General features: G+C 37.8%; 1 protein-coding gene across 1 annotated transcript in view; it reads left to right on the top strand.

Annotated features, from left to right (window-relative positions):
• The first annotated feature begins 7,675 nt into the window (after nucleotides 1-7,675).
• Nucleotides 7,676-25,307, top strand: part of LOC117209013 — a 127,895-nt gene continuing 110,263 nt past the window's right edge. The window contains exon 1 of the mRNA XM_033450565.1: nucleotides 7,676-8,218. Coding sequence (XP_033306456.1) covers nucleotides 8,205-8,218 — 14 coding nt within the window. The 5' untranslated portion in view covers nucleotides 7,676-8,204. The remainder of the gene's footprint in view (nucleotides 8,219-25,307) is intronic.

Below are 25,307 nucleotides of genomic sequence, written 5' to 3'. Positions count from 1 at the left end.
TTTTATGGTTTTTTTATCGTAATGGTAATTATGATTTTTTTATTTAATGAGATTATTTCTTTTGATAAATTAACTAGCTTTTAAATTTTAACAAATCGTAGGAGAGATTTAAGCGTACATAATTTTAACTTTCTAATATTACGTACATTTCGTAAATTTTTCGTTTATGAATGACAGCGTATATCCATCACCTAATTAACTTTATTAATTTAGTTTATAGATTTATTAGATTTATAGTTTATTGAGTTATTAGACTTACTTTAATAATTTATTTAGTTTATAGATTTCGTTCTCGCAAATTTACGACACAAGTCACACATGTAAATAGTATAACACAGTCAAATAACTTGTAATTCGAAAAATTTACTTCCAAAAGATTTTATGTATTTTATTACCAAACTTGTTATTATAATACAAGAGAATTTAATGATACATACCTACGAGTAACTTATAACTTGTGTAGCTTAATAATGTTAGTTCGATAATACAAAAGGATCCTGATTATGACTTGCTAAAAATTTCATTAAATCCATAAGAAGATCTGGGACAACAATTACGTTTCCATTTTATTATCATGCACGATACTTCGAAATTCATGTGCCATTGCAAGCATCCTAATAGGATATGATATATTCGAGGCAGAGTTCCGAACTGTTCGTAAAATAAACGTAGTAACGTGTGACGGAAGTGGGATCACTAATAAAGCGTGGAGGAATAACTGCATCCGTGCGTCAAGAAAAAAACATAAAGAATATCTTAACCGTAGGAATTTCGCTGAATAAATATCAGGATGGCGCCGTTTGGAATTTGGTCGCTCCGACGTGGCGCCTAAACGCGCCGCGTGTCAACAAATTAGTATTCAACCACGCAAAACTTAAAGAAGGTAGAAGAGCCAGTTTGCTCTCGCGAACACTTCTCGCGTTCGTGCCTGTACACGCGTCGGTTAATTTGCGACCAGAACCAAAAGGGGACAAGGGAAGACGAACGAAAGCAAAGAAAGGTCTGCCCACGCGATCGTTCATGTTTTTTCGATCGCAGCCGGCGCGTTCGCAAAATTAGACTCCTCTCCGCTGAAAATAAACCGCGAATCACAATGCCGGCGATATCAATCGGAATAAAAAGAATTCCATGAAGAAGTAGTTGAACCGAGCGAAATTCCATGAATTCTTTGTATCGAGTCAACCGAATACGGTATCATCAGAGAACCGGATGACTGTGAAATTCGTTTCTTAATATAACCTCCTCCCTAAAAATAGAGGATTTTTGAGTATTTTATCTTACCGATAAGTATTTTACATATAATAAGTAACTTTTTTTAAAGACGATTGTAATCATGAACGAACACAATTTTAACAATTCGTCTACATAGTAAAATTGATGTTAAAAAGAGAATATATTTTATTAGATGCATATGACATATTATTATATATTATAATATATTGATATATTACATTGCATTACATTATACGCATTATTACATATTACACACACACACACACACACACGTTGTATGTTATACATTGATAATTTCATTAATATATTTCTTGATAATTATATTATTCAATGATCATCCGCGTGTAATTATCTAATGTAATAATCAAATTTAAAAACTTATATCTAGATGTCTCCATAGCGTTGCATAACCGACATTGTAATAGTAAGATGTCCTGTTTAAAGTCGCGAAAGAGTTAAGTAGAGTGCATTTTTCTATACCTCGACCCATTGTATTACTCAGGAAATTTTTCTCGCAGTAAGAGGAATGTTTTCTCAGAAAACTTATTAATATGAATTGTTACTCTGAACTAAACAATCTATTTCCACCCTAACATTCCCAGCAATCCAGCATCCATAAATATCTATGGTCCTTGATCGCAACTGTCGAGTTCGTTTATACGAGTTTCTCGTTGGTATTATCGAGTTCTGACAACTCTTTGAAGCACGATATAAAATCTCCGATTCTCCGCCAGTGATTTTACCTGAATCTTCTTCAAACCGACTTTTGGTCTCACAAACTAGAATCGAAAGACCGTCGTAACCGAGGCACTAGTGTTGTTAACGAGTCGGTATCTTTGTCGGCAGGACGTTTTATTTGACTCTATCGGTGCATCGGCCGCGTTACCCGCAACATCGTTTATTCCTTTACGACTCTTGTTTCTATCTCTGACGTTGTATTGTACAAGCTCTCTTCCATAGCTAGAGATCGCTGTAATTTATCAACGTACGATGGCGCGCGATGCATCAAGTCGCACGATTTTAAGATCGAGCAAGATTTTTATCGATATTACGACGTATCAGTGGTTCCGTAAATCATACGACAGCGGCCCGACGGATTTACTCTGAGGAACGATTTAGCGCGGCCAAACGTACAATTTCGAAGGAGAGGTGCGAGCGAACGTCGTGTGTGGTCCACCACCGCGATCCAGTTTATCATCTAAATCATTCGCGGCATCGATTTGCATAACTTATACGCCAGAGAACGACCGTTTATTATACAATCGGAATATATTTCGTCCGGCTGATAACCGGAACGAAAGCTGACAATGTGCGTGCACAGGAGGTAGTCTGATCACTCTGAATCTCCTTAAATAGGCACTACAGTCCACGTCAGCTCACCGCTTATAAATATGAATTTTTTGTCAAGTATTACGATAGTTGTTTTTCAATGAAGCGTTTTTTTTATCCAGATTTACATTCCATTTCTACAGTACCACGATTGTTTAGACGTTGTTTAAGTTATGCAATTGAAGTTGTTTTGAAATGCTTGAGAAAGATGTAAATCTGTCTGTTAGATATTCAACTTTTGTACATTCCGATTGGTATTTCTCAGTTTGTTAAAATTAGTTAAAATATATGAAACGCAGATATATATAAATTCTAAATATTTTATCAGGTTTACGATTGAATGAAGCTCTACGGCGCGAGAATGATCTCTCACTCCTATTTAAGTAACGATTCAGAAAATTTATAACAGGCATCTTGCGCTACATCCACCACGCAGACAGACAAGTGGGCGAAATGTAACTTGACAGCAGCATCGAGGGATACTTTATCGGTGAAAACTCGATTCAGGCCGTTCCTTTAGTGGAAATATCGAATTCCGAACATTGAACAGGCGTGTAACCACGGGTCTCGACCCTCGATATCGAGAATCGACGTTGGCCGATACCCAAAACGATCTGCAGATGCAGGACTCTAGCCAGTGATCCACGAACACGGAAAGGAAGCTGCCCGAGAAACGTCGAATTCCTCGTATAGGCCTGATTGAGTATCATAATACGGTATTCGTGTACACTGATACCGTACCTTAGCTCGCAGCCAAAGTAATTAATCACCAATATTATATCCAATGAATAAAAACAAACCGATATCAAGAGTTTTACCGGGTTTCTGGATAGCAATCAATAATCCTTCGAATTATAAACATTATATTTAAAATAATTGCATAAAAGAGAACTAAAACATTTTATAATAAAAATTGATGTTAGTGAAATTTTATAAATTTCAGGTATCGGACTTCAGTGTTTCGGTTAATATACACGAAGAATTTAATTGTTGATTACAAGCTTGTCATGTTACTTTTCATATTAAACAATTGATAATTTGTTATTTGGACGATTTCCTAATTTAATGTTTCTTATATGTAATACGTTCTGCACTTCTTCATGTTTTCTTGTTGCGAAAATAATTTGCATTATGATTTATTAGGATTGTTCTATTTTAAATAATATTAATTTATAAATACGAAGTTAATTTTACGTTGTACATCGATAATAAAGAACATAAAATATTTCGTAATTTATTGTAGAAAATATAGTACTTTGAGTATACTGCGAGAGAAAACTCTTAAAATATATACCATTGTTAATATAGAATAATAGTTGATATTTTTATAATACATATATGCATACATATTTTGTCTCGTCAGTTTGTTAAATAATATTTCTTAAGTATCGTATACTTTTAAAACTAACAATAATTTGCACAAATATAAATTTCTTCAATCCAAAATTCCCATTTTGTACAATTTTAATACTTGAACGAGATTCAAATTTGACATACAGTACATGATAAAAACATGAAGTAAATGTATTCATATTTTTCAACAAAAACTTGTTCTTTTAAAACAAATTTATCCTCAAATGTAATGCAATAATATTTAACACAATGTTGCATATATACTAGTTTTACAATATTAACCATTTTCAATGAAACCAGATAATTCTTAAACAATATAAAGTTAGAAGCATTTAAGCCAGATTCTTTTCTGGCTAGAATAATTGTATCAAAGCAGAAATGGTAAATACGACGTATGTCTCATCTGTAGAGCGGCGGAGAACGACAAATCCCTCAGGAGAACGTTCCCAGGAGGAAACTTTCCCGCGCGGGACCAGCTCGTTTCTGAAGGTTGAGCGCTCGGAAGACGACGCGAAACGCACGCCTTGCGGACAGGCAACGTGAGATATATACGCGTAATGTAGCGCGATAACATGAGTTTCGGAGTAATTGTTTACGCGTGCCAAGTGAGTTATTTGGCACGTGGCCATGTCGGGGGCAACGGGGGCGGCACCCACGTGGTCGGCCGACTGCCCGCGGGATTTCTCTTTCCTTCTCCTTTTCTCCTTTCCTATCCTCCTTTCTTCCTCTCTTTCTCTTTCTCTCGTTTCTCTTTCCTCTTTCGTTCTTCTTTCCTCGCACGCAGTCGTGTGCCTCGCGTATCATTCGCGCGCACGCAATACCACGTAACGAAAATTCCAGTCAGACGGAGATCCAAATCGAAGAACATTTGTAATCGTAAATCTACTTCTTTTGATTTATGAGGAATTTTGTATGGTGAAGTTCCACAGCGAATTTTTATGGCGACAGACTGTAAGCCTCAAAGTTGAATTCAGCATTTATATTTGTTGGCACTTTTGTGTATAGTATGAGGATAAAAGTCGCTGTATTTTTCGAACGAATTTTTAATTTCTTCGTTGACGAATACCATACTGAGAATCTATCTCTCTTTATCTATCGAGAAATCTATTTCAAAGTTGAATTATCGTTTACGCTACTTATAAGTACACAGACATTTGCTCATTTTCAACAATATTGTGGCGCATATCGAACGTGTTGTTTCAAACGATGAAACAAGTTAATACTTGATATAGTCAGATATATTTAAAACTATTCTAAGTACAGAATACAGAGTTAGTCATAAGCCGATAATCGCTCGCTCGATGCTACTCGTTGTAAGGATACTCGATACTCATATACTAGGTAATGCTTACGCTCTCTCGATACTAACTTTCTGGAGAGCATGATCGTCTACTTATACTGATCGGGGGAGTACCGGAAAGTTTGAATTTGACTCCAGTTGACGGTTGCACATAGCGGTGATATTGTTTTGTCCAGAGTTTGTTTATTATTATATTTTGTACATCGTAGCGGTGTTAATATTTCCAGGCAAAACAACAATATGAGTCATTCTCGATTCGAATCGTCTTATGACTCATGTGCCGCTGCAAGATTATAAAATTATTTTTAAAAAGTTGAACTGCAATGATTTTATTTATTATAATCATCGCAGCTTAATCGGACGATTTAGTTGATGCGAGAAAGCCAGTTCATAGAGATCAAACTATACCTTCGCTTCTTCATTTCTTGAATTAGAAGTCAGATTACAGAGTTTTCCCTAAACTGATAGAGAAATTGTCAATGTTAATACAATCAATGATATTAAAATAGTAAATGTACCCAATAATATACATATAATAAATACTAAAGTATTATTGTTGTATTTTTTACTGATAATTTAAATTTGTCGTTTTTTATATGATTCCATGAAACGGTAGTAAATGTTGCTTCTAATTACTAGATTAATTCATCATTAATTTGTATATTTTGACAAAATTCATGTATGATTATTTCTATGTGCAATATAATATGTACATACATGCACATTGATTAAAGTGTTCGAACAGTATATGATATTATACCTGTTGGTACTTGTGTATATAATACGAGGAACGAAATGAAAATCGTTTTATTTCTCGAGAAATTTTTAACATCTTTATTTCGATAAAAATTGTAGCGGACTGTGGAAAGATTATGCGATCGTTGAATGATGATTTTTAGGAAGATCGGTTAGTGTTTGGACGTAGAGTTTTCTGATATTCTCTTATTGTCCGAACGTTTCTAACTCCGCGAGATAAATGGGTCGAGGACTGCATCTCGCTGATTTATATATCGTTGAATCTCTTTTCTTGAAAATTTCACGACTCTCATCCGGTGCAACGAAATCTAAATCGTCAGTGACGTCATAAATCCAGAGAATCCAGGATATTATTACAGGAAATCGGTGGATTGCGTCACGCATCCTTCTTTTGCAAACTAAATACGAATCGAAAACGTCCTAGAAATCGTTGCAACTGAATTATATCAAGGAGACAACGGAAAACGTCGACGGAGAAATTACTGTCGCGTGATAAATAAAGTAGTTGTGAAATCGGTTCGACAATTGCGAAAATAGGATTAAATATGGCTAAACCGAAATGATGGAAAGTGGAATAACGAATAAATTCGAACGAATCGTAAACAAGCGAAAAAGAGCGATTTAACAAATTCGTTCAACAATAACAGAACGTTGAAACGATACCTACTGCAAAATTGAAGCTCAAATTTAGCTGTAACTTCATAACTGTAATTTAGCTCAAAGCTGTTCCCGACTTTCGCTTACTAGTCTCGGCTAGGTTCGTCTTTGTGTCTTTGAGAAATAAACGGGTCGAGGACTGCAGTTTGAAGATTTATACATTGTAGAAACCCACTCAATGAAAATCTGGCGTCTTTTATCCGATGCGACGCTTACTCCAACAATGAAATTTAAAATGTCACGTATCCTGCGGTTGAGAAATATGCCATTGATAGAATCTAGATTAAGTTACTTTTATAAATCGAAAGGAAAGTAAAAGCCGATTATACACTGACAAATGAGAACTAGTTTTTTACGATCAAACAGAAAAATTTTACAAGTTATTAGTTAGCAGAAAGAAGACGAATAACACGACTACCCATAATCTGGTGCAATTGCTTGACAAGAACGAAATCGTTTTACTCGAACCGACACGTTTTCGCATAACGGACTAAGTGAAAGAATTCGATGATCTGTACTTAAATAAAATTCACCGAAGCGGAATCTTTGTATTTCGCGATGGTAACGCTTATTACGTCAATGAAATCAAAAACGTCGCGAATGTCACGGATCCAGTGAACCAGAAATCGGCTGATCGGAAGTGGCTTTTGGTCGATGACGCGTATCTTTAGTTGGTGAGGTCGGTGAGCAGCAAATCAGAAAGAGAGACCGGTCCGCCTTTCGGGAAGAAAGTAATACGAAAAGAAAAAGAGTCTCAGTGTAGGAGGAAAGCTCCTCCGCGTGATAGAGTCGAATCGCGTCGTCCTTCGTCCTTCGTGCAAGGGTGGCGGTGGCGGTGACGGCCTGTAACTGTGGTGGGGGTGGTGGAGGTGGTAGCGGCGGGGGCGGCGGTGTTGGTGGGGGTAGAAAATAAGGGTAGTTTTCAGAAGTGGGGGTGGAGGTTCGTCAGTTTCCGGGTTGTTCCGGAGTGAGTTGAGGGCGTCGTGGGTCGTCGTGGGGGGTAGCGGAGGGAGGGCGAGTAGGAGCCGCGGGCCACGACACGACGAAGCGTCGCGACGTCAGTAGAGCGCCGCGCTATCGACCACCGCCACGAGACACCGTCGTCGTCGTCGTCCTCGTCGTCTTCGTTTTCGTCTTCGTCTTCGTTTTCATCTGTCGTTGTCTTCCTTGTCATCCTTCCTGGTGTTCTCGCGTCGTCGTCATCGTCTCGATTACCCCGTGATTTCGGTGATTTCGGAGAACGACAGCAAGAAACGAAACCAAGAAAAGTTCGAGCGAAACGAAAGAACCTAAGGAAATATAGTTGACGAAGAGAAAGTAATCGGTGAGGATCGACACGGCTAACGGAAGATTCGAACCTGTTCGATCTTTCGTGGATCTATCCGGACGGGCCACGAGGATCCCACGACGGCGCGCTGCGTGCACGCGTGTCCGTCGCCAAGTACCCGCCACGTCAAGGTCGTGCCGGCACGGTGCGTGCGTGCGTGAATACATATTTAAACCACCGTCGTCTGACTGCTACGAGCCACCCCGTGTGAGACCCAATGACTGTCCATCCAGGGACCACGGGAGACACATGTTCGTTATAAGGTCAGTGCACGAAATGTACGTGGTGTCTTCGTAGTTACTTCGATAAGCTGAGCTTCTCTCACTTTTCTACTTGATTTCTCACCCGACACCTTACGAGGCAACACTCACGGGACACACTTGCGATCGCGATGTGGATACAATCGAGGATTTGTCACGTACTTTTTACACGGTAACGGATTTTAACTACACGCTTACAATTTCGATGATTTTTAGTAGTGAATATTTCGATGGAAATTTTAATTAAAAAATGTGACTTGAACGATCTGTGTTCGTTGTGCTGATTTTTTGTTGATCGAAATGCCGGTTCATTTACGGTTGCTTCATATTTATGTTACTTGTTACGCAAAAAGAAGCTGTGTCTCTTTTCTTTCTTTTCTTTTACATTTTTATTATTCTTATAATTTATAAGGAAATGATTTTTACAAATTTGAAGCTAGCTGTGTGCATTTTATTTTTAATATAATTCGCACATAATCGAACCATTGATCTATACATTGTGGTAAGTAACAAATTGCTATTGTTGGTACGCCTTTAAAACTATAACGTACTGTAGAATTATAACTGTATGATCATTTTTTAACTTAAGAATATTTTTTAATTTTTCAAAGTGCTTACATTGTCGTATCGACTATGAAATCTCCTTTGATTGGAGCAAGCTCGTATTTATCTCTCAAATAAAAGCATTTCTTTACGGGGAAATTACATAAAATTAAATTAAAGATGAAATAGGCTCGTCTATCCCTCGTTGAATTTTCGCATTCTTATTCTACTGTAGTAATCTTCTCATTTTTTATCCCGTGAAATTAAAAGGTTCCGTCCAAAAGATGTCTTTTCTTGTTTTCTGCGTCGAAAATACGCGCGTGTCAACGGATTAACGCAGTAAGTGGATTGCAACGGAAATTTCTAAGTGCACAGGATTAGTTTCCAAGACGGAGCAATCGGATAGTTGACGCAACAAATTCGCGACTTGTTTTCACAGAGACAAAAACGTATTCTCTGTTGGCGGTTTTACGTACTCGTCGAACACATTGCCGAGACGGAGAATTTCGTACGAAAGAAACATCTCGATCCCTTGTGACACATACTTGCACGCGCAATGATGGCTCTTACGGCTCGTGAAGTTTCGTCAAAAGCGAGACCCTTCGCGATATTTCCGAGTCAACGACGTTCTCGCTTGCCCCTCATTTTGTTGTTCTCTGGCCGTACAAAGAGCCATGTAACGCGCGACTTTGCAAGGGGGGAGAATTTCCAAAAGAATCCGTGATCGACGACCCGTTTCTATTTAATCTGCTTCCGTCTTCCGACCCCTACAAACCTAAACCAGTCTTATATAAGAACATTACGCATGGATCGTTCACACATTTACACTGATACATGATATATTCTTTCTTTTTCTTTTCTTTTTTCTTTCCTCATATCACATTCTTTTCTAAGTAATAAATTCCTGGATAACACTATATATATTTCCTTCTTTTGCCTTTATTTATTATAATACGATCGATTGTGTTTCACACAAATGCGGAAAAATGTATGCTTGAGATAGAATCAATTTTTTGTATTATATTTTTATGCTGGAGCAAATATACTAAGGAACTTTTGACAAAACAGGTTCAAGATAGAATCTTCTCTTATCAGAAGAAAGTTCACTATATGGTAGACTAGGATCAGGGATTCTAAACATATTTAAATATATTATAATTATCAATGCAAGTGATTATACGAAGAAAAATTGCAGTTGAAATGTATACGTACATTCTATATATTTCGGTACCAAAATTAGACACGCGTTAGACTTTCATTGGTGACATGAAAAAGTTTCGACAATTTAATTCTTGTATTAGGTTCTAAATGAATATTCAATTTTGACGAAACTTTCGTTTCTCATGTATAATTTTAATTTTCCAATTTTTATATATATAAAGGTATCGGTGAAATACAACTCTTTAAAAATTGCACGTTTCACATATTTCGAGTACATAGAATCAACCAAATTTTCTCATAAACCGATCAAACTCTTACGTCATTACGGCGAATCCTAGCGAACGATTCACGAATGCCAATATTTCACAACGAAACGTAAACGTGCATTTATCTTCGACGTCGCCACTTCCAAATAACGCTATCACCCACGTGAAACTCGGTCTACAGGACATCCTCGACTCCTCCATTGCCACCGAAGGGGTTAATGAAATTAGAAAAAAAATACTTCAGCCGATTAAGAATTCAATCTGAATTAAAAGGATTTCGAACCTGCCAAACTTGAAAGGCTGCCAGTGCTTCCGGTCTCTGGGTTAGCGAACTGGGATATATACTTTAGAGCCCGCGTATATTACAGGGTCGAACTAGTTTAGCGAGTTGGACGCGGCCGAAAGCGCGCGCTAGAATACGAAGGAGAAGTGGACGAATAGGGATGGGAAGAAGAGAAGAGAAGGCAAACCTTTCATCGCGTTGAATTTCAAATCGGCGTATCTGCCGAGAGGAATTGGCACAGATCCAATCGCGATTCCTCGCTTACCTGCTTGCGCTCTCTCTGTTTCCTGGATCTTCCTACTTCTTTTTTCTCCCCCATCTGCCCTCCCCCTTTCTTCCTCTCTTTATCTTCTCCCACTCTGCCATTTGTACTTGTACTCACGTCGTATCTTGGAGATGAACAAAACTGGGTCGTTGCAAGCTATAGGATAGTGGGCACACACACAAAGAGAAAGAAAGAGACAGAAAGAGAGAGAGAGAGAAAGAAAAAGCCCGATGCAGAAGAGAGTAACACAGGGGCCTTGACTCGTTCACCCTGAACAGTGTAACCGAGTTCGTGCCGTCGCATCGAGACGCACTTCTTCGGACGTGTGCATTATAATCACGGTTCATTATTACCATGGACACTTCATAAATGTTCGATTACGTGTGTGCAGTGTGCACGTTCGCACGAGCTAAACCGCCCACATTATCGGTGTCCATAGTTGATCGTAAATACTTCCTCGATAATCGATGCACAGCTCTCAACATAGAGCCTCCCTAAAATGTACCTTGTGTATGTAGCTTGTTCGACGGCTTGCACTTTTTTACCGAGATTGACATTTAGTCGACGGGAAGGTCGTTATTTATTTGCAGCTTTGTCGAAAGCAGTGCCTTCACGGCTGCTTTTTTCTTTAAGAAGAGTTTGGAGCTGAACAAAGCTACTAGAATTGTAGTTTTTTTTCGGACATAATTTGGAAATGTTATTTATAGGTGTGAAAGGTTACTCGGTCATGGATAGTACAATGCTCCCCTTATTCTTGCAATAGGTTATTTCGTGATACGATGTCGCTGTTGATATCGTATTTTGATAACGTTTGGATCGGTTTTAGAATAGTATTTGTAGTTTACGGTAATTTTACTTTAAAACATTACATTTTGCTTTTAAGGATGTATTTAATATTGTCATTGACACTAATCGCATATTGCGTATTCATTTTGACGACATTATTGTATTTAATTGGAACAATTAATATTTTATTATGTAATATTGGTTATCAATTTTTCATCTGTTTATCTGTAAAAATGTTTTTATGAGTACAGATTCTTTTACGTTATACGCTTTTAATGAACAGCTTTAAGATGTTCGAAGGAAAGCAAGCAGTCGTATATTTTAATTGCAAGACCACGAAACAACTTAGTAAAGGGAAAAAGATATGAAATATCAAAGTATAGAAGGATTAGAAATGTGTTTCAAAGAAATTCACGAGTCAACACTCTCGCAAACAATTCTCGATCTTTTTACTTTCCTCGAAATGGAAAATAACACTCCTTGAGCAAAACATCATTATGATTCGGTTATTATTTGTTCCAAGTGTTAGCATACACAAATAACGTGTTTTTGCATAGCTAGAGAAGCGTAGAAACTTTCCTACAAAAATGACGTAAACTCGCGAATACAATAGAGAACGTAAGAGAATACGCAGTATTATATACTCGCAACAAACGTATTTCATCCATTTTATATTCGAATACGATGTACAAAATACCTAGTGCTGTGAAATAAAAAATTTTTTATCTAAATATTTAAAAAAACTTTACAATCTGTAATACAAGAGAGAAACTGTGGGAGAAACTGCGGAGACGTTGCGATTCCCTTTTCGAGCTGAAAGTTTCTGTTCGCGAAACCTTTTGCTCCGATACTTTGCTGCCATGTACATACGAATTCCCTATATTGATTTTTACAACGTACAGCTACGTCGTAAAATTCGGCAAAGAATGTAAAGTAACGTGACGTTCGCCCTTTGCGCCCGACTGGGTACCGCGTTTGTATAGCACGCGTCATTGACGGTAGTAAGTTCACCGAATTTAAAGCCCGGGATTCGATGTCGGTCCGCATAAAACAAATGCAAGAAGGATCTGCGTTATATTCATATAGACATCGATATAGAGAAAGCATTCGAGGAGTTTTACCATTGAAAAGTAAGTTTCGCATTCTTTTCGTCACATCGCTAACTTAAAGGAATGTTGTGCGAAGTAGTCTCCAGTGAATTCCAATAATATCGTGAAATATACAAGATAAAGTTTTCAACTATCGATCATTCAGGGACTGGTATAGTTTGGAGTCTTATAGTTCAGTTTCTTAACGTAATATTATCGTATTGTTAAATTATTTATCAAGCAGAGTGTAAAGTAATTTAGTTTACGAAGTGTTCTTTTAATATAAAGGATATTCAGGTATTTTTTAGCAAATCATACTAACACATTCTATAAATGAAAATAAGAGAAATATGGGACCATAAATGCTGTATATTAAAAAGTAATAGGAAAAGTACGAAGAAGTAGGAAACGATTCAGTTTTTATTCGATGAATTTTTGTTTGACAAATGAGCATTGGTTTCAAAGATAGACAGGTGGAAGATCGATTCTTTGATCCATGTGAGGCTTGGATTTTTATTTCTGGCGTATTTTAACGAAATAGTTTATCAGGAAAATATTGAGATTTGTTAGGAATGAATATAAAGAATACTTGAAAATGGAACTGATATAAAAGCGAATAATTTATTTTTGCGAATTATCGACTAAAAGACCAGTCCGTTATTACCGCAATTGTTAATCTTCGTTATAACCTTCTTATAAAATGTTCATAGGGCAATGTGATGTCTTGTTTTTTACTGATATAATACGAGTACGCTAGCATTGTTTGACAGAAAAGACCTGAATCACTCTGTGTATAAATAGACTGACTCTGCCAAGGTAGTAAAAATGGTGCCAATATTTGTTGCATTTATTACTATTCGTTGCAGGGACAAAAATTCCTTCCATCTTTCTCTGAATGAAATAGTACATAAATTTTTATACTTCCGGTCAATTTTCAAATTCAATAACATCGAGTAACAAGTTTATTTGTCATGATTGAAAAGACCTGGCCAAAAGGTCGTTTAAAAGGAAAAATAATGGATAGTGAGATAGTGAGAGAGCATGCAGCGACATTATCTTTTTTGGCTTTCTTCTCTTCTCCGATTTTACTTTGGGATAACATCACGGAACGAAACTAAGTCAATGGTCTCATTTCTAACGAAGAAGGACGACCATAAACAAGACAGTTAATTAAGTATCTATGTCCTTTAGTATTAATATTCTAAAACGCTGAAATTGTTGTGCGATATGTATAAATATTATATATTCTCATATTGTAAACAGTTCGCTTAAACAGACTCGATAAGCAATAAGAGTTTTGCATAAGCTTCTTATTTCCCAAACGGACAATAAGCTTCTTATTTTTATAATTTCGCAATTATTATATTATAATCTGTTCGCCGATTCGATGTTGGAAGCAAGTTCGCTATTATCGAGAACAAAACGAAGCTTATCCCCTTGTAACTTGTTTGTATCGGTCTCGATACGAGAAAGATGAACGAGACTGATAATAAAAGACACTGAACAATTAGCATAGATATTATTATTATCGAGTCCGATATTATTCCGAATTATATTATTCCCATCGTTGACCGACATTTGAAAAATAAACTCCGAGGCGGTGGTTATATATTCGGACAAGCAGGGGTAAACGCCCGATCGAAGTACATATTCAGCGCTTCGTACTATTAACCTCTTTTAGTTCCTTGTATTCATTCCATTAAAGAGCTCTCTCCACTGAATCTTACTGGATAAGCTATATACGGAATATTTTGAATTTATCGAACGATTAAGCTTTATTCAGCCGAGTTACCTGGATTCAAGCAACTTAATTCGTGTAACTTGAATCTCTTTACCTTATTATCGGTATTACATTTAATTTCTTGCATTCATTTCGTTAAAAGGATCTTCTCTACTAAATCTTACCAAGTAAGCTACACTGGTTCGCATGAAAGTATTTGAACACTTAACATAGAAAGTCGTTTATGGCTCATGTTGTACGTCCTGTGTAAAACATTCTGAAATTTCATTAGCACCGTAACGATCATGTCGGTAAAATTTGGAACAAATCTGAAAATGTATACGGAAGTAACGTGACATTTATTGCAAACATAAACTCGGTAAGAAGTTAACATAATGTGATATGAACAGTTGTCTTAAATAATAGCGTTAAGTACGATCCAACTGAGTATTCAGATTTACTGTTGTAATCAAGTATAACGGATAATTGTCTGTCTACTTTTAATCTACTTACATACATTTGTACCAAATATCTTGTAATTTCTATAATGTACTTTCAGATTTGTATTAAACTTGCCCAATATAATCAAGTCCTGTAATGGTAACAATTTCCCATAACACACATAATATATTCATAAAGGCGTCTACTAGTGCTGGAATATTTTCATGTCCCTATATACAAAAGTATTTTATCGAGTTTATCGAATAATTAAACTCACAAAACACACATAGTCTTCAGTAACTAACAAAATGATATAGTATTCGCGTGTGCACGGACAAACCGATTGCGTAACGGGGTATCACCATTTTCATTCCGAAACTTGCGACATCTCACGATTTATATATCGACAACGCGAAGTAGTGGGCGTTGTGTACCTGTTTACGTTCCGCGTCGCAGGAATTGTACTGTAAATCATATTCCGGCGTCGCGCGGTCCAGCCCATTGTTTGGTACCAGTATTTAAAGTGCATCCGGTAGGAGCGGGTCAGGTGCCGTTACGAGACGCGTTCGCACTTCTTTGAGCAGGTCGGATATTCTGCACTTTAGATCCCACAATAAAGTCAGTTTACTGCGGCTCATTGAGACGGCTATCGCCTCCCGATTGTTGATCTGTGTTCATCGGCGATCGTAAAACGGTCCTTGACGATCCCTGTGGACCGAACCGGCCAATGCGCTTGTCCTGCTATCACTCCCACGAAAGATCATCTATACGGTGCATTCTCAAAGTTGTTTCTCACGTTTTTTACTCCGTTCGAACTTCTGCACCTTTCATATTAATCTAAGCGGCTTGTTCTCTCTGATCTTCCTTTTTTTTTTTAAATTATTCTTCTATGTAATCTAAGAACATTTTATAAATTAAAAAAACACAAGCAGAGGATACAATTGATAATATCTGTAGGGTTCTAGTAAATAAATAAACAAGGGTTTCTTTTTAACGAATAATTCTTTTCAGATCGCTTCTTGTCTCTATATTGCAGAAGAAAGTACGTTTTGTACGTTTGATATTAATTTTAATTTATTTCTATATTTCTCCTTTGAAATGATTATTTTATTCGATGAATCAATTTTTAGAATTCAAATACGTTAATCTAATTACTTAAAAATTATTAATTCTTTTCGGTTGTGTGTATGTTAGCTGTGAAGTGACGTTGCAATTTTACCGAGTAAGTCATAGTCACGTGAAACGTGATAAGAGCAAACAAATCGAAACGTGTTGATTGCCGTACATACGAGTATTTGCCTTTACTTACATGTACTCCGTTTGCAAATAACGGACCTTATATTTTGAGAAATAATCAAAAGTTTATAGATTATTTTAAACAATTTTATATAAATTACAAAATACTATGTAATTTATATAAAATATTTTCATTTCCATATAAATTTTATATTTCTCTTTCCCCTCAAAATCGATACAAAACAGCAATATCAAAACAAATGAAATTCTCTTAAATATCAATCTTTATCCAAATATAACTGTTAGTATAAAATAAAAGCATACGAAATACAATAAAAACCACAATATACATATCGTCGTCTTAATTAAATTTGTTCAAAGCTGTCATCGCTGTCCAAGCAGCATCAAAAATCCCTTCATCACATTTCTCTCACACTGACTTCATCCTTGCTCTAAAATCAAATACAGTGAAGGGATATTGAATGAATCCAACAAGAATGATTCCGCGAAGTGTCTTCCTCGTAAATTAAAACTACATTCTTTCTAGACAACTAACAGTTTCGCGGTTGAAAATGGACAGGTAGGATAAAAGAGTGGAGACCTTGGAGGGACTGAAGAAGAAGGGGCCAACCAGCGGCGTTAGCGTAGCGTTAGAAAGTTCGTCTTAGTCGCTGTTTGCTCTAACGCCTTGGCGACTCGTCCGCGGTTATCCAAACGAACGAAAAGCCACTCACGAGAGCACCTGTAGAGCTTGGGCGTTGCTTTTGTTCTTTCAACCTCTGTCTTTCTCCCTCTCTTCCACTCTAGAATCACGGTGGCCCTCCGTTTCTACCTACCTGTTGTGTTACTTACGCCTCGCCGACCGATCATTCGGAACACGGGTCACTTTAAAGGGATTAGCACAATTTTCGACTTGAATTCCGAACGCCTGGAGGCCTGGTCATTCTTAGCCGAGTGAAAATTACGACGCGTCACGGTACCAATGTGAGAAAATAACAGGGCTGACTACGTTTCCAGAAAATATCCGATACGGTTCATTCGAGTTGCCGACCGCATGACGTATTAATTTTTGCTTATTAGGGTTTTCCTTTCCAATGTTACCTCGTTACAGGACAAAATAGAAACCCTATTTTCTTCTTGAAAAATCATACGTGATAAGTGTTGTAGACGTATTTTGATATTTCGCAGAAATGACATAAAACTGAATAGAAATTTCACTACTTCTGTATTTCTTCTTTTAAGAAATTAAGAGATATTTGAGTCTATAATATTGTCAATATATCGTTAATATTTTTGTTACCTAGAATTTTCGTTTGTAATGTTATTGTAATTTCTATTATTATTAAGATTTTATTAACAGTTTGAAAAATTATACGTAACAAGATTCTTGAAGTTTCGATGTTTTGTGCAAATTGTGCGATTAAAAAGATTTCGATTACTTGATAGGAAAAATGATTTCGGTTACAAAATTGAACGAAATACTTTTATTTTATTTATTTACCTGATACATTAAATTTCCATCAGAAATCAGTATTATCTTTATTCTTATCTCATTGGCTTCTGTTTTTTCGCGGATACACGATTATTTGGCCCGCGAATCGCGCGAAGAACCTGAATATTCACGTTTGAAACGCCACGAGAAATGCCTAGATTTACCGTAACCTACATAGTTTCCCTAACGACCATAGCCACATCGTACAAATTTTCTTATCGTCGTTATTGAAACTTCGCTCGAAATATACCGTCTACTAGAAACTTGGTCAAGATCTCGGTGAAAAGTGGGTCGAGACGAAGATTATCCATTCTGATCGTGCTAATTGAACAAACCGCGTGTAACCAGGATACGCGTTGCCAATTCGTCTACGAAAAACTAATATCGAATCCCCTGCTCTGGTTGCGATGACTTTTCGTTCGTTCTCTTCGAACTTCTCGAAACGAGGCAAAGTTATAAATTTGTGCCTCTGGAAAACAACTGGCAGCAACTTTACTACGCGAGAGAGAAGAGGGACCAACCGCTCCTGCTACACCCTCATCCCTCATCCTGCAGAAACTCGGCTTGGTTGCCACGGGCCTGCGACTTCGTAAATGCATCCATGCACACGTATTTTATGGCCAGCTTCCTCGGCTTTCTATCTCTTTCCCTTTTCCCTCTCTCGCGTTTCTACCCCCCTTTTCTTCTTTTCTCCGTGCAAACTCTCCGATACTACCACCTACTCGCTATCGCGCAAGTATTGGGAGCGTGTCTGAACATCGGGTCCGCGATATTTTCGCAGGATAGATTCCTTTTGAAAATACTTAAAACTTGGACGATTTGTCGTCCGTGTTGGAGTCGAACTCGATAAAGCGCTAGGATCTATCGCGTCGTACTACCGGCCTAGAAAAGAATGGACACGGGAAGGGTATACGGCAAGGAACGAGGTGGCCAATCGATGACGGAGACGGTGGTAGTGCCGAAGAGATAAAGAAAAGAAGACAACCGACAGAGGAAAGCGGGGGTGTGTGGGAAGGAGAGGGTGTACGAGTGAAACGATAAGAGGAGAGAAAGAAAGGGATAAGCTGGATCACTCGTGAAACGAACGAAAACGAACGAGATAGACGAAAGGTGGAATCCAGGGAAAAGAGCGAGAGACGTGGAAGAACTTAATCACATAAAATCCTTAAAGTTCGCCCTGGTGCGACGCGATGCACTTTGATCGCAGAATTTATGTTCGGGGTGCAATGTACCGCCATTATATTCTCTGCTCGTCGGTGCGTGCCGTGGAAAAATTCATCGCGGAGACGCAGAGGCGGATTCGGTTCCCCCATTGATCGGCGTGGTAGGTTGGGACACGAGGAGAGAGTTTGTTTCCTCTCTCCGCTCGTCATAAGAAAATATTATTCTTCCAAGAAAAAGTCGTCGCTCCACCGAACCAAAGATTCCAAGCTTCTGCGTATCTGCAGCGGCAGACAGCTTTTGACTGGATTTTCTGCAAATCGGGAGAGGGTCACTAAACTCTCCTCTCGGACGTCTGAACGATAATTAGGACACGAGAGAGTTAGATACTCGTGTTAATTATTGCGATGGACATTTTGTCTTTGGCTCGACGTACGTTGGTGATTTTCGCTTGGAAATTTATGACTGCTACGGTAATATAACGTCGTGGCACGATAAAAACTCGTGTGTTTATTGTCAGCTCTTTTGTCTGAAGCTAATAAACAACAGGTAAAAGAAACACGATGCAATACGAGTTGATTTATTGGTCTTGTAGTAGCTTATCATTATAACCATGAATGAGATAACGTATTAACACATTTCTCGTTGGTTGCACGAAAATATGTCTTCTTCACGTTATCATTTAACCGTGTGTTATATAAAACTACGTTACTTTTACCGTAGGAATTTGTAGGAATTTATTTAAGGAGAAATTTTTAATTGATATACTAGAGTTTCATATGTATATAACGACAGAGTTAAAATTACCGTATGATCTTCTCTTCAGACGGCGTCAGTATAGTTGCATAATGAATTTTATTAAACCTACTTTCTTCTTGTATAAGACCACGAGTTAAAGCGGGCTGACTAAAATCATTCGATCATCAATTCAACGTTGTAATTAATCGAATCATCATCGATCTAACTAACAATTTCACAATTAATTGCACGATCCAATCAGACAACGCTATATAATTTCTCTGCCGAAATCAGAGGCGACAAAACACAAATTATCGTAGCGATCACGTATCTGAAAATCGATCGTGAACATTTTCCATGTCGACACGAAAAGAAACTTTACCGGATCATCAAAAAGTTCTTACGATTAGAGTGAACGTGAAAAGTCGATGGAATCGCATAATCGGAGCGTGCTGTAGAATCAGATCGGGTTCTTTTAGAGAACGATCGCATCGACAGCACATAGATACGGATAACGTTCGCTGAAAAGACCGCTTGTCGCGACTTTTTACGATCGGTTGCTATAGTCAGCAAAGACAATGAAAACATCTCGGTAAATCAACAAGAGAGAAGACCGGTAAGGAGATTAGTAGAGCTTACAAGGCATTACCACGGGGACGAGGCGGAAGGAGGCAGGCCACAGTCATCTCAACTTGGAAGCTGCTTGATCTCGCTTTCTTTTTCCTCCTCCTACTTTCTTACCGCTCGTCATCGGTACTCTTGGGACTCTTCTGCTTCTCTCTTTTGCTCTCTTTCTCTCATTTTCTTCCCTTCATCTTCGTCCTTCTCTTACTTTCCTCCTCTTTCTTGAGAGGACTGCTCGCGCGGAGTTAACCACCCGTGAAGCGGCACAATATATCTCGGAGATAATTCGCTTGTTAGGGTCGTACGCCTTTACATTAATCCATCTGCTCGCAGTCTCTCTCGCGACCGCCTCTTTTGCACATGAGCACGATGACGGGGTTCTTTGCGGCGTTGTACTTACCAACGAAAAATTACCATCTCAATTTAGCCGCGACAACATCTATTCCGCTCCTTTGCCATTCCGCCACTTCTTTCATTTCCCAAGACTTTATAAAACGTTACCGTGATGTAATAGCACAGTTTTAGTGTCCGCCCTATTTACGATTTAACCGCTCTTGCATCGTTTGTACGAAACATTGTTATTTTTGCAATTCAATAAATCAATGTTTTTTCTGAGGTTTCTTTCATGACATGCTTAAAATCAAATTAGCGAATGGATTATATTCTTCTTTCTTCTAATTCCTCGTTTATTTAGCGCGAGAAGGTGCTTAGAAGAGAAGGTTTCAGGCTCGAAATTATTGAATTATTGAATCGAAATAGCCAGTAAGTAAAAAGGTAGTCAGTAGATAATATCAACAGCCTCGATACTTCGGTGGTTTACAAAAATGAAAATGTATTTCCTTCGCAATATAAAACTAAGAACATAGGCTTCTTTTTCGCACACGTAATATAATAAAATGTTTAGATACGAAGATACATTTAACCAACCAACGAAAGCAAGTACATAGAGTATGAAACAAAGAGCTGATCGTTCTTTTCTACACCTAACGTAAAGAGATATATTTTTAGTTCACTCATTAGCTTACTTTCGAAGTAACGTTCAATTTAAAGACCTACGAGATCGTTGCGTTTGTCAAGCATGTTTCGGTCCGACTCACTGTTACGAGTATACCTACGTCAGCGAAATGAAGAGACGCTTTATAGCCCCGCAGGTAATTCGGAACGGTGTGCAAGGCACTTGTCGTCATGTCGATGCTCGCGATACCACCGGCCGCCTGTCACTTCGCCTCGATTGATCGGTCCTCGCTTCGCGTCTTGATCTCTCTCCTCCTTCCTTTGACCACACGTTCGACCTGTCCTCCTCCTTTGATGGTCTATCTTTCGTAAGAAACATTCTCCTCGTCTTCATCGTGCTTGTCCTCTTTATCGTCGTTTCGCTTACACGCGTACGCTCGTCGTGCCCTTACATGCCCATCGGTTCACTACTAATTTGATATACGAGGAACCGCTTTAACTTCGGAACGATCAATTTCGTTTCAACAATGTAATTATAACTTTCAGTATACTTCATAATATTTCGATGTAATTGTAACGGTTTCCGAGCTACATCGTGTCGTCTGGAAGTGTGGCAATGTCTTCATTATATCAAGATGCGTGCTTTTTACGGAGCATACGTTTTCGCTTATCAGATCGTAGGAAGATGTATCGGTTTTAATATTAGGTGAAGTAAAAAGTTCTGAGCGCTTTTTCGCTTTATTTCGACGATGAAATTAACATAGTCAAGATTATTCGATTTAGATTAAATATGCGCCGTTTTGTTCGATTACTTTTGTCCATTTTGAAGGCAATTTCATAATTCCGCGGTTGAAGAAGTCCTCGTCCCTATTGGTAAAAAACTTGACCAGCTCATTTTCACAAGCCTCTCTTGAGGCCAGTTTTGTACCATCAAGAAAATTTTGCAAAAACTTAAAAAGGTGATAATCGCTTGGTGCCAGGTCTGGACTGTACGGCGGATGCGATAGAACCTCCCAGCCAAGCTCTCGGAGCTTCTGACGCGTCGTTAAAGATGTGTGCGGCCTGGCGTTGTCTTGATGGAACACAACACCTTTCCTATTGGCCAATTCTGGCCGCTTCTGGTCGATCGCCTGCTTCAGTCTGGTCAGTTGTTGACAATAGAGGTCCGAATTAAGTGTTTGCCCCGATGGGAGCAGCTCATAATGGATGATTCCCTTCCAATCCCACCAAACACACAATAAAACCTTCTTGGCCGTTAATCCACGCTTGGCGATCGTTTGGGCCGGCCCACCGCGATTGGACCACGATCTTTTTCGGCTGTTGTTCTCGTATGTGACCCATTTTTCATCGCCAGTCACCATCCGCTTCAAAAATGGGTCGATTTCGTTACGTCTCAACAAAGAATCGCAGGCATCAATTCGGTCCAAAAGGTTCTTTTGCGTCAATTCATGTGGCACCCATACGTCGAGCTTCTTCTTGAGACCAGCCTTATGCAAATGGTTCCAAACGGTTTTCTGGCTAATCTTCAGTTCCTGGGCAATGGAATAAGTGCTCACATGCCGGTCCGACTCGACGATTTCCATGATTTTATCCACATTTTCGACGATTGGCCTATCAGAGCGTGCCTCATCTTCGACGTCCATATTACCAGAACGGAATCGTTGGAACCACCGCTTTGCTGTTGCATTCGATACTGTACTGGGTCCATAAACAGCACAAATTTTTTTGGCCGCCTGCTCCGCCTTTTCACCTTGGTCGTAGTGGTACTGAAGAATGTATCGAATTTTCTCTTTTTTTATCTCCATTTTCGAACGCTGTAACACACAACTGGCTTCACCGAACACAAAACTGACAAAGAACCTTTTTGATGCGTAATATCACCTTGAAATCGGTGTATACTATGACTCGATGCGATGTGCACATCGTGAGATATGGCTCACTAAAGACATCTAGCGAAAAACGCTCAGAACTTTTTACTTAACCTAATATTGAATACGCTGAAGGTGTTTGTGCCAGTTTGTACCATTTGTGATCTTTTATTTATGGAAAAGTAAATAAAACGCGATCATCGAACATTTAAGGTAGCAAGTAATGTGTACAATTCCCTGTATTTGATAGGAAACTGTATTAGATGTTACTATTTTATCGATAGATTTATCAATGGAATTATGGAGTAGCTTATGAATAGAAGCATATAAAATCATTTTATAATAGTTCGTTGCTGAAGTAATATATTATTATTAGTTTCTTGCATAATGTAAAACATTAACTTAATGCTAGGTACAAATAAATGCGCTATGATACGTAGAGCAAAATAAACCTTTATATTTAGTTATCATCGATTTTTGATAGAAATGTTAAACACAGTTTAACGTATACATAATTGCATTCTTTTTAAAAGCAAATCTTTTTTATCGTTTGGATAGCTGTTGAACTTGATAAAATTTACCTCTAACATTTCTTTCTATTCTGCATAGTTAAAGCGGTGAATATGTTTCCCATTCTAAAGCAATGAATTAGGAATTATTTTATAAGTATATGACACAACAATATCTAAATTAAATTATAAAAATTACGACTCGAAAATTAATTTTCTTAATTCATACATACAAGCATGGTAAAAAACGCTAATATTTATCGACTTGCTATCCCGAAGACGCATAAGCTATGATTTAGCTGGTTCGTGAACGATCTTTATATGTTTCATAACCCTTTCCATTTCCTGGATATCACAAAGTTGTAAGGAACAGCTCTGCTTTAAATATAAAGTTCAGATTATTAAAATGATGTCGCACTTATCTTAACATAAAGCAAGAAACAACAACAAAAGAAACTAACGTTTAACAGACATTGCTGCCGCGATACGTAACTACTAGAGAAGCGCTACCTATTCTGTTCTCCGGTGCAAACGAGTTAAGATATAACGATCGTATTAAGTGGCCAATAATGTGCAAGAACAAGTACTTCAAGTTCGAGCGAAAGTAATCGCCGCACAACAGATAAGGGGTTTACGCTTAAGAGCCGTTGCATAATGACACGGCGATGTTCAAGGCGCCAAATAATAAAATCATTGAAACACCGCTCGATGGAGAACGTGGTTCTCGATAAAATACTTAGGAAAGGGCCCCTGTCTCGCGAAGAGTATCGACGCTGGCCAATCAAGCCGAGGACGAAACAGGCTGCCACCAGGCTTGCCAAGGCAGCTTCTATAATCTGATTGCTCGGTGGCTAATGAGCAATGTCCTCGCATTCCGTTCTCGCCTTTCTTCTCGCCTTTACGCGCAAAGTTACATGTACGCTCGTTTTCAAAATTTTTGAAACATGTCCAAACCTTCGCTTTCTTCCTTTTATTAGCCAGCAACAGGCTGCTTAATCCGCGTTGAAGGGTAATATGCGCGTGTAGCAACAAAATGGACTACGAATATCGGTAGATCGAACTATTCATCAACATCAATACTGGGAGTATCAGCAGCCAGTTACCATTTTATTAATGCGCTCTTTTAAAAGACGCGAGATGGAGTGATGGTGACTCGTCTGGCTTTCGCGTTTCCTTTAGTGAACGGTCGAGCTGTAATCGGATTATACTACTTACGATTACCGATAGCGGAGCCTACTTTCAAACGAGTATTTCTGTTTTCGTCAGTCTGTTTAATGGATATTTTTCAATGTAATTTATACGTTGATACAATGTATTACAATTTACTTGTACATCGATCAATTCTCTTTTTCAATAGGATTGAGATATGTAGTTATTAACATATGTCCAACTGGTTTATAATATTGACATTGACACAGGACAAGTATAGGTTTTATCTTTTATATTGTAATTGATTTAAATGTGTTCGGTTATATGTACTACATATAAACCGATAAAGTAAAATAAATATAATAAACGATAATATAAAATACATATAAACCGTGTTGAAGGGGAATATATCTTTATCTTTACCTCTATAGAAATTCTATACAGCGATAAATATAAATAATATAAATAATAGATTATTGTCCGTAATTATATCTTTAATAATTTCCCCTATTTTCGAAACACTTCATTATATCTTAATGATAATTTAGAACACAAAATCAATAATAACCTAATGACTTTAGAAGATAATATATTTATAATTCGTATTTTCCACTTATAACGAAGAATGTGCACAGCGAAATAATTTTTCGAAGAATTCCCTTTCAAAGATTCAAATTCGCTTAATAAAAGAAAGAAGAAAGATTACTGAGTCTCAATCGTACGAAACGCTTGAAAATCCAAGTATAGCATCGTACATATATACATAGGTATAAGTAGATTTGGAGCAAGTGACAGACGAAAAGCGCGC

Source organism: Bombus bifarius, unplaced genomic scaffold (genome assembly GCF_011952205.1).
Source record: "Bombus bifarius isolate JDL3187 unplaced genomic scaffold, Bbif_JDL3187 scf7180000008165, whole genome shotgun sequence".
NCBI lineage: Eukaryota > Metazoa > Arthropoda > Insecta > Hymenoptera > Apidae > Bombus > Bombus bifarius.
This window is presented reverse-complemented; position numbering and strand designations above follow the sequence as displayed.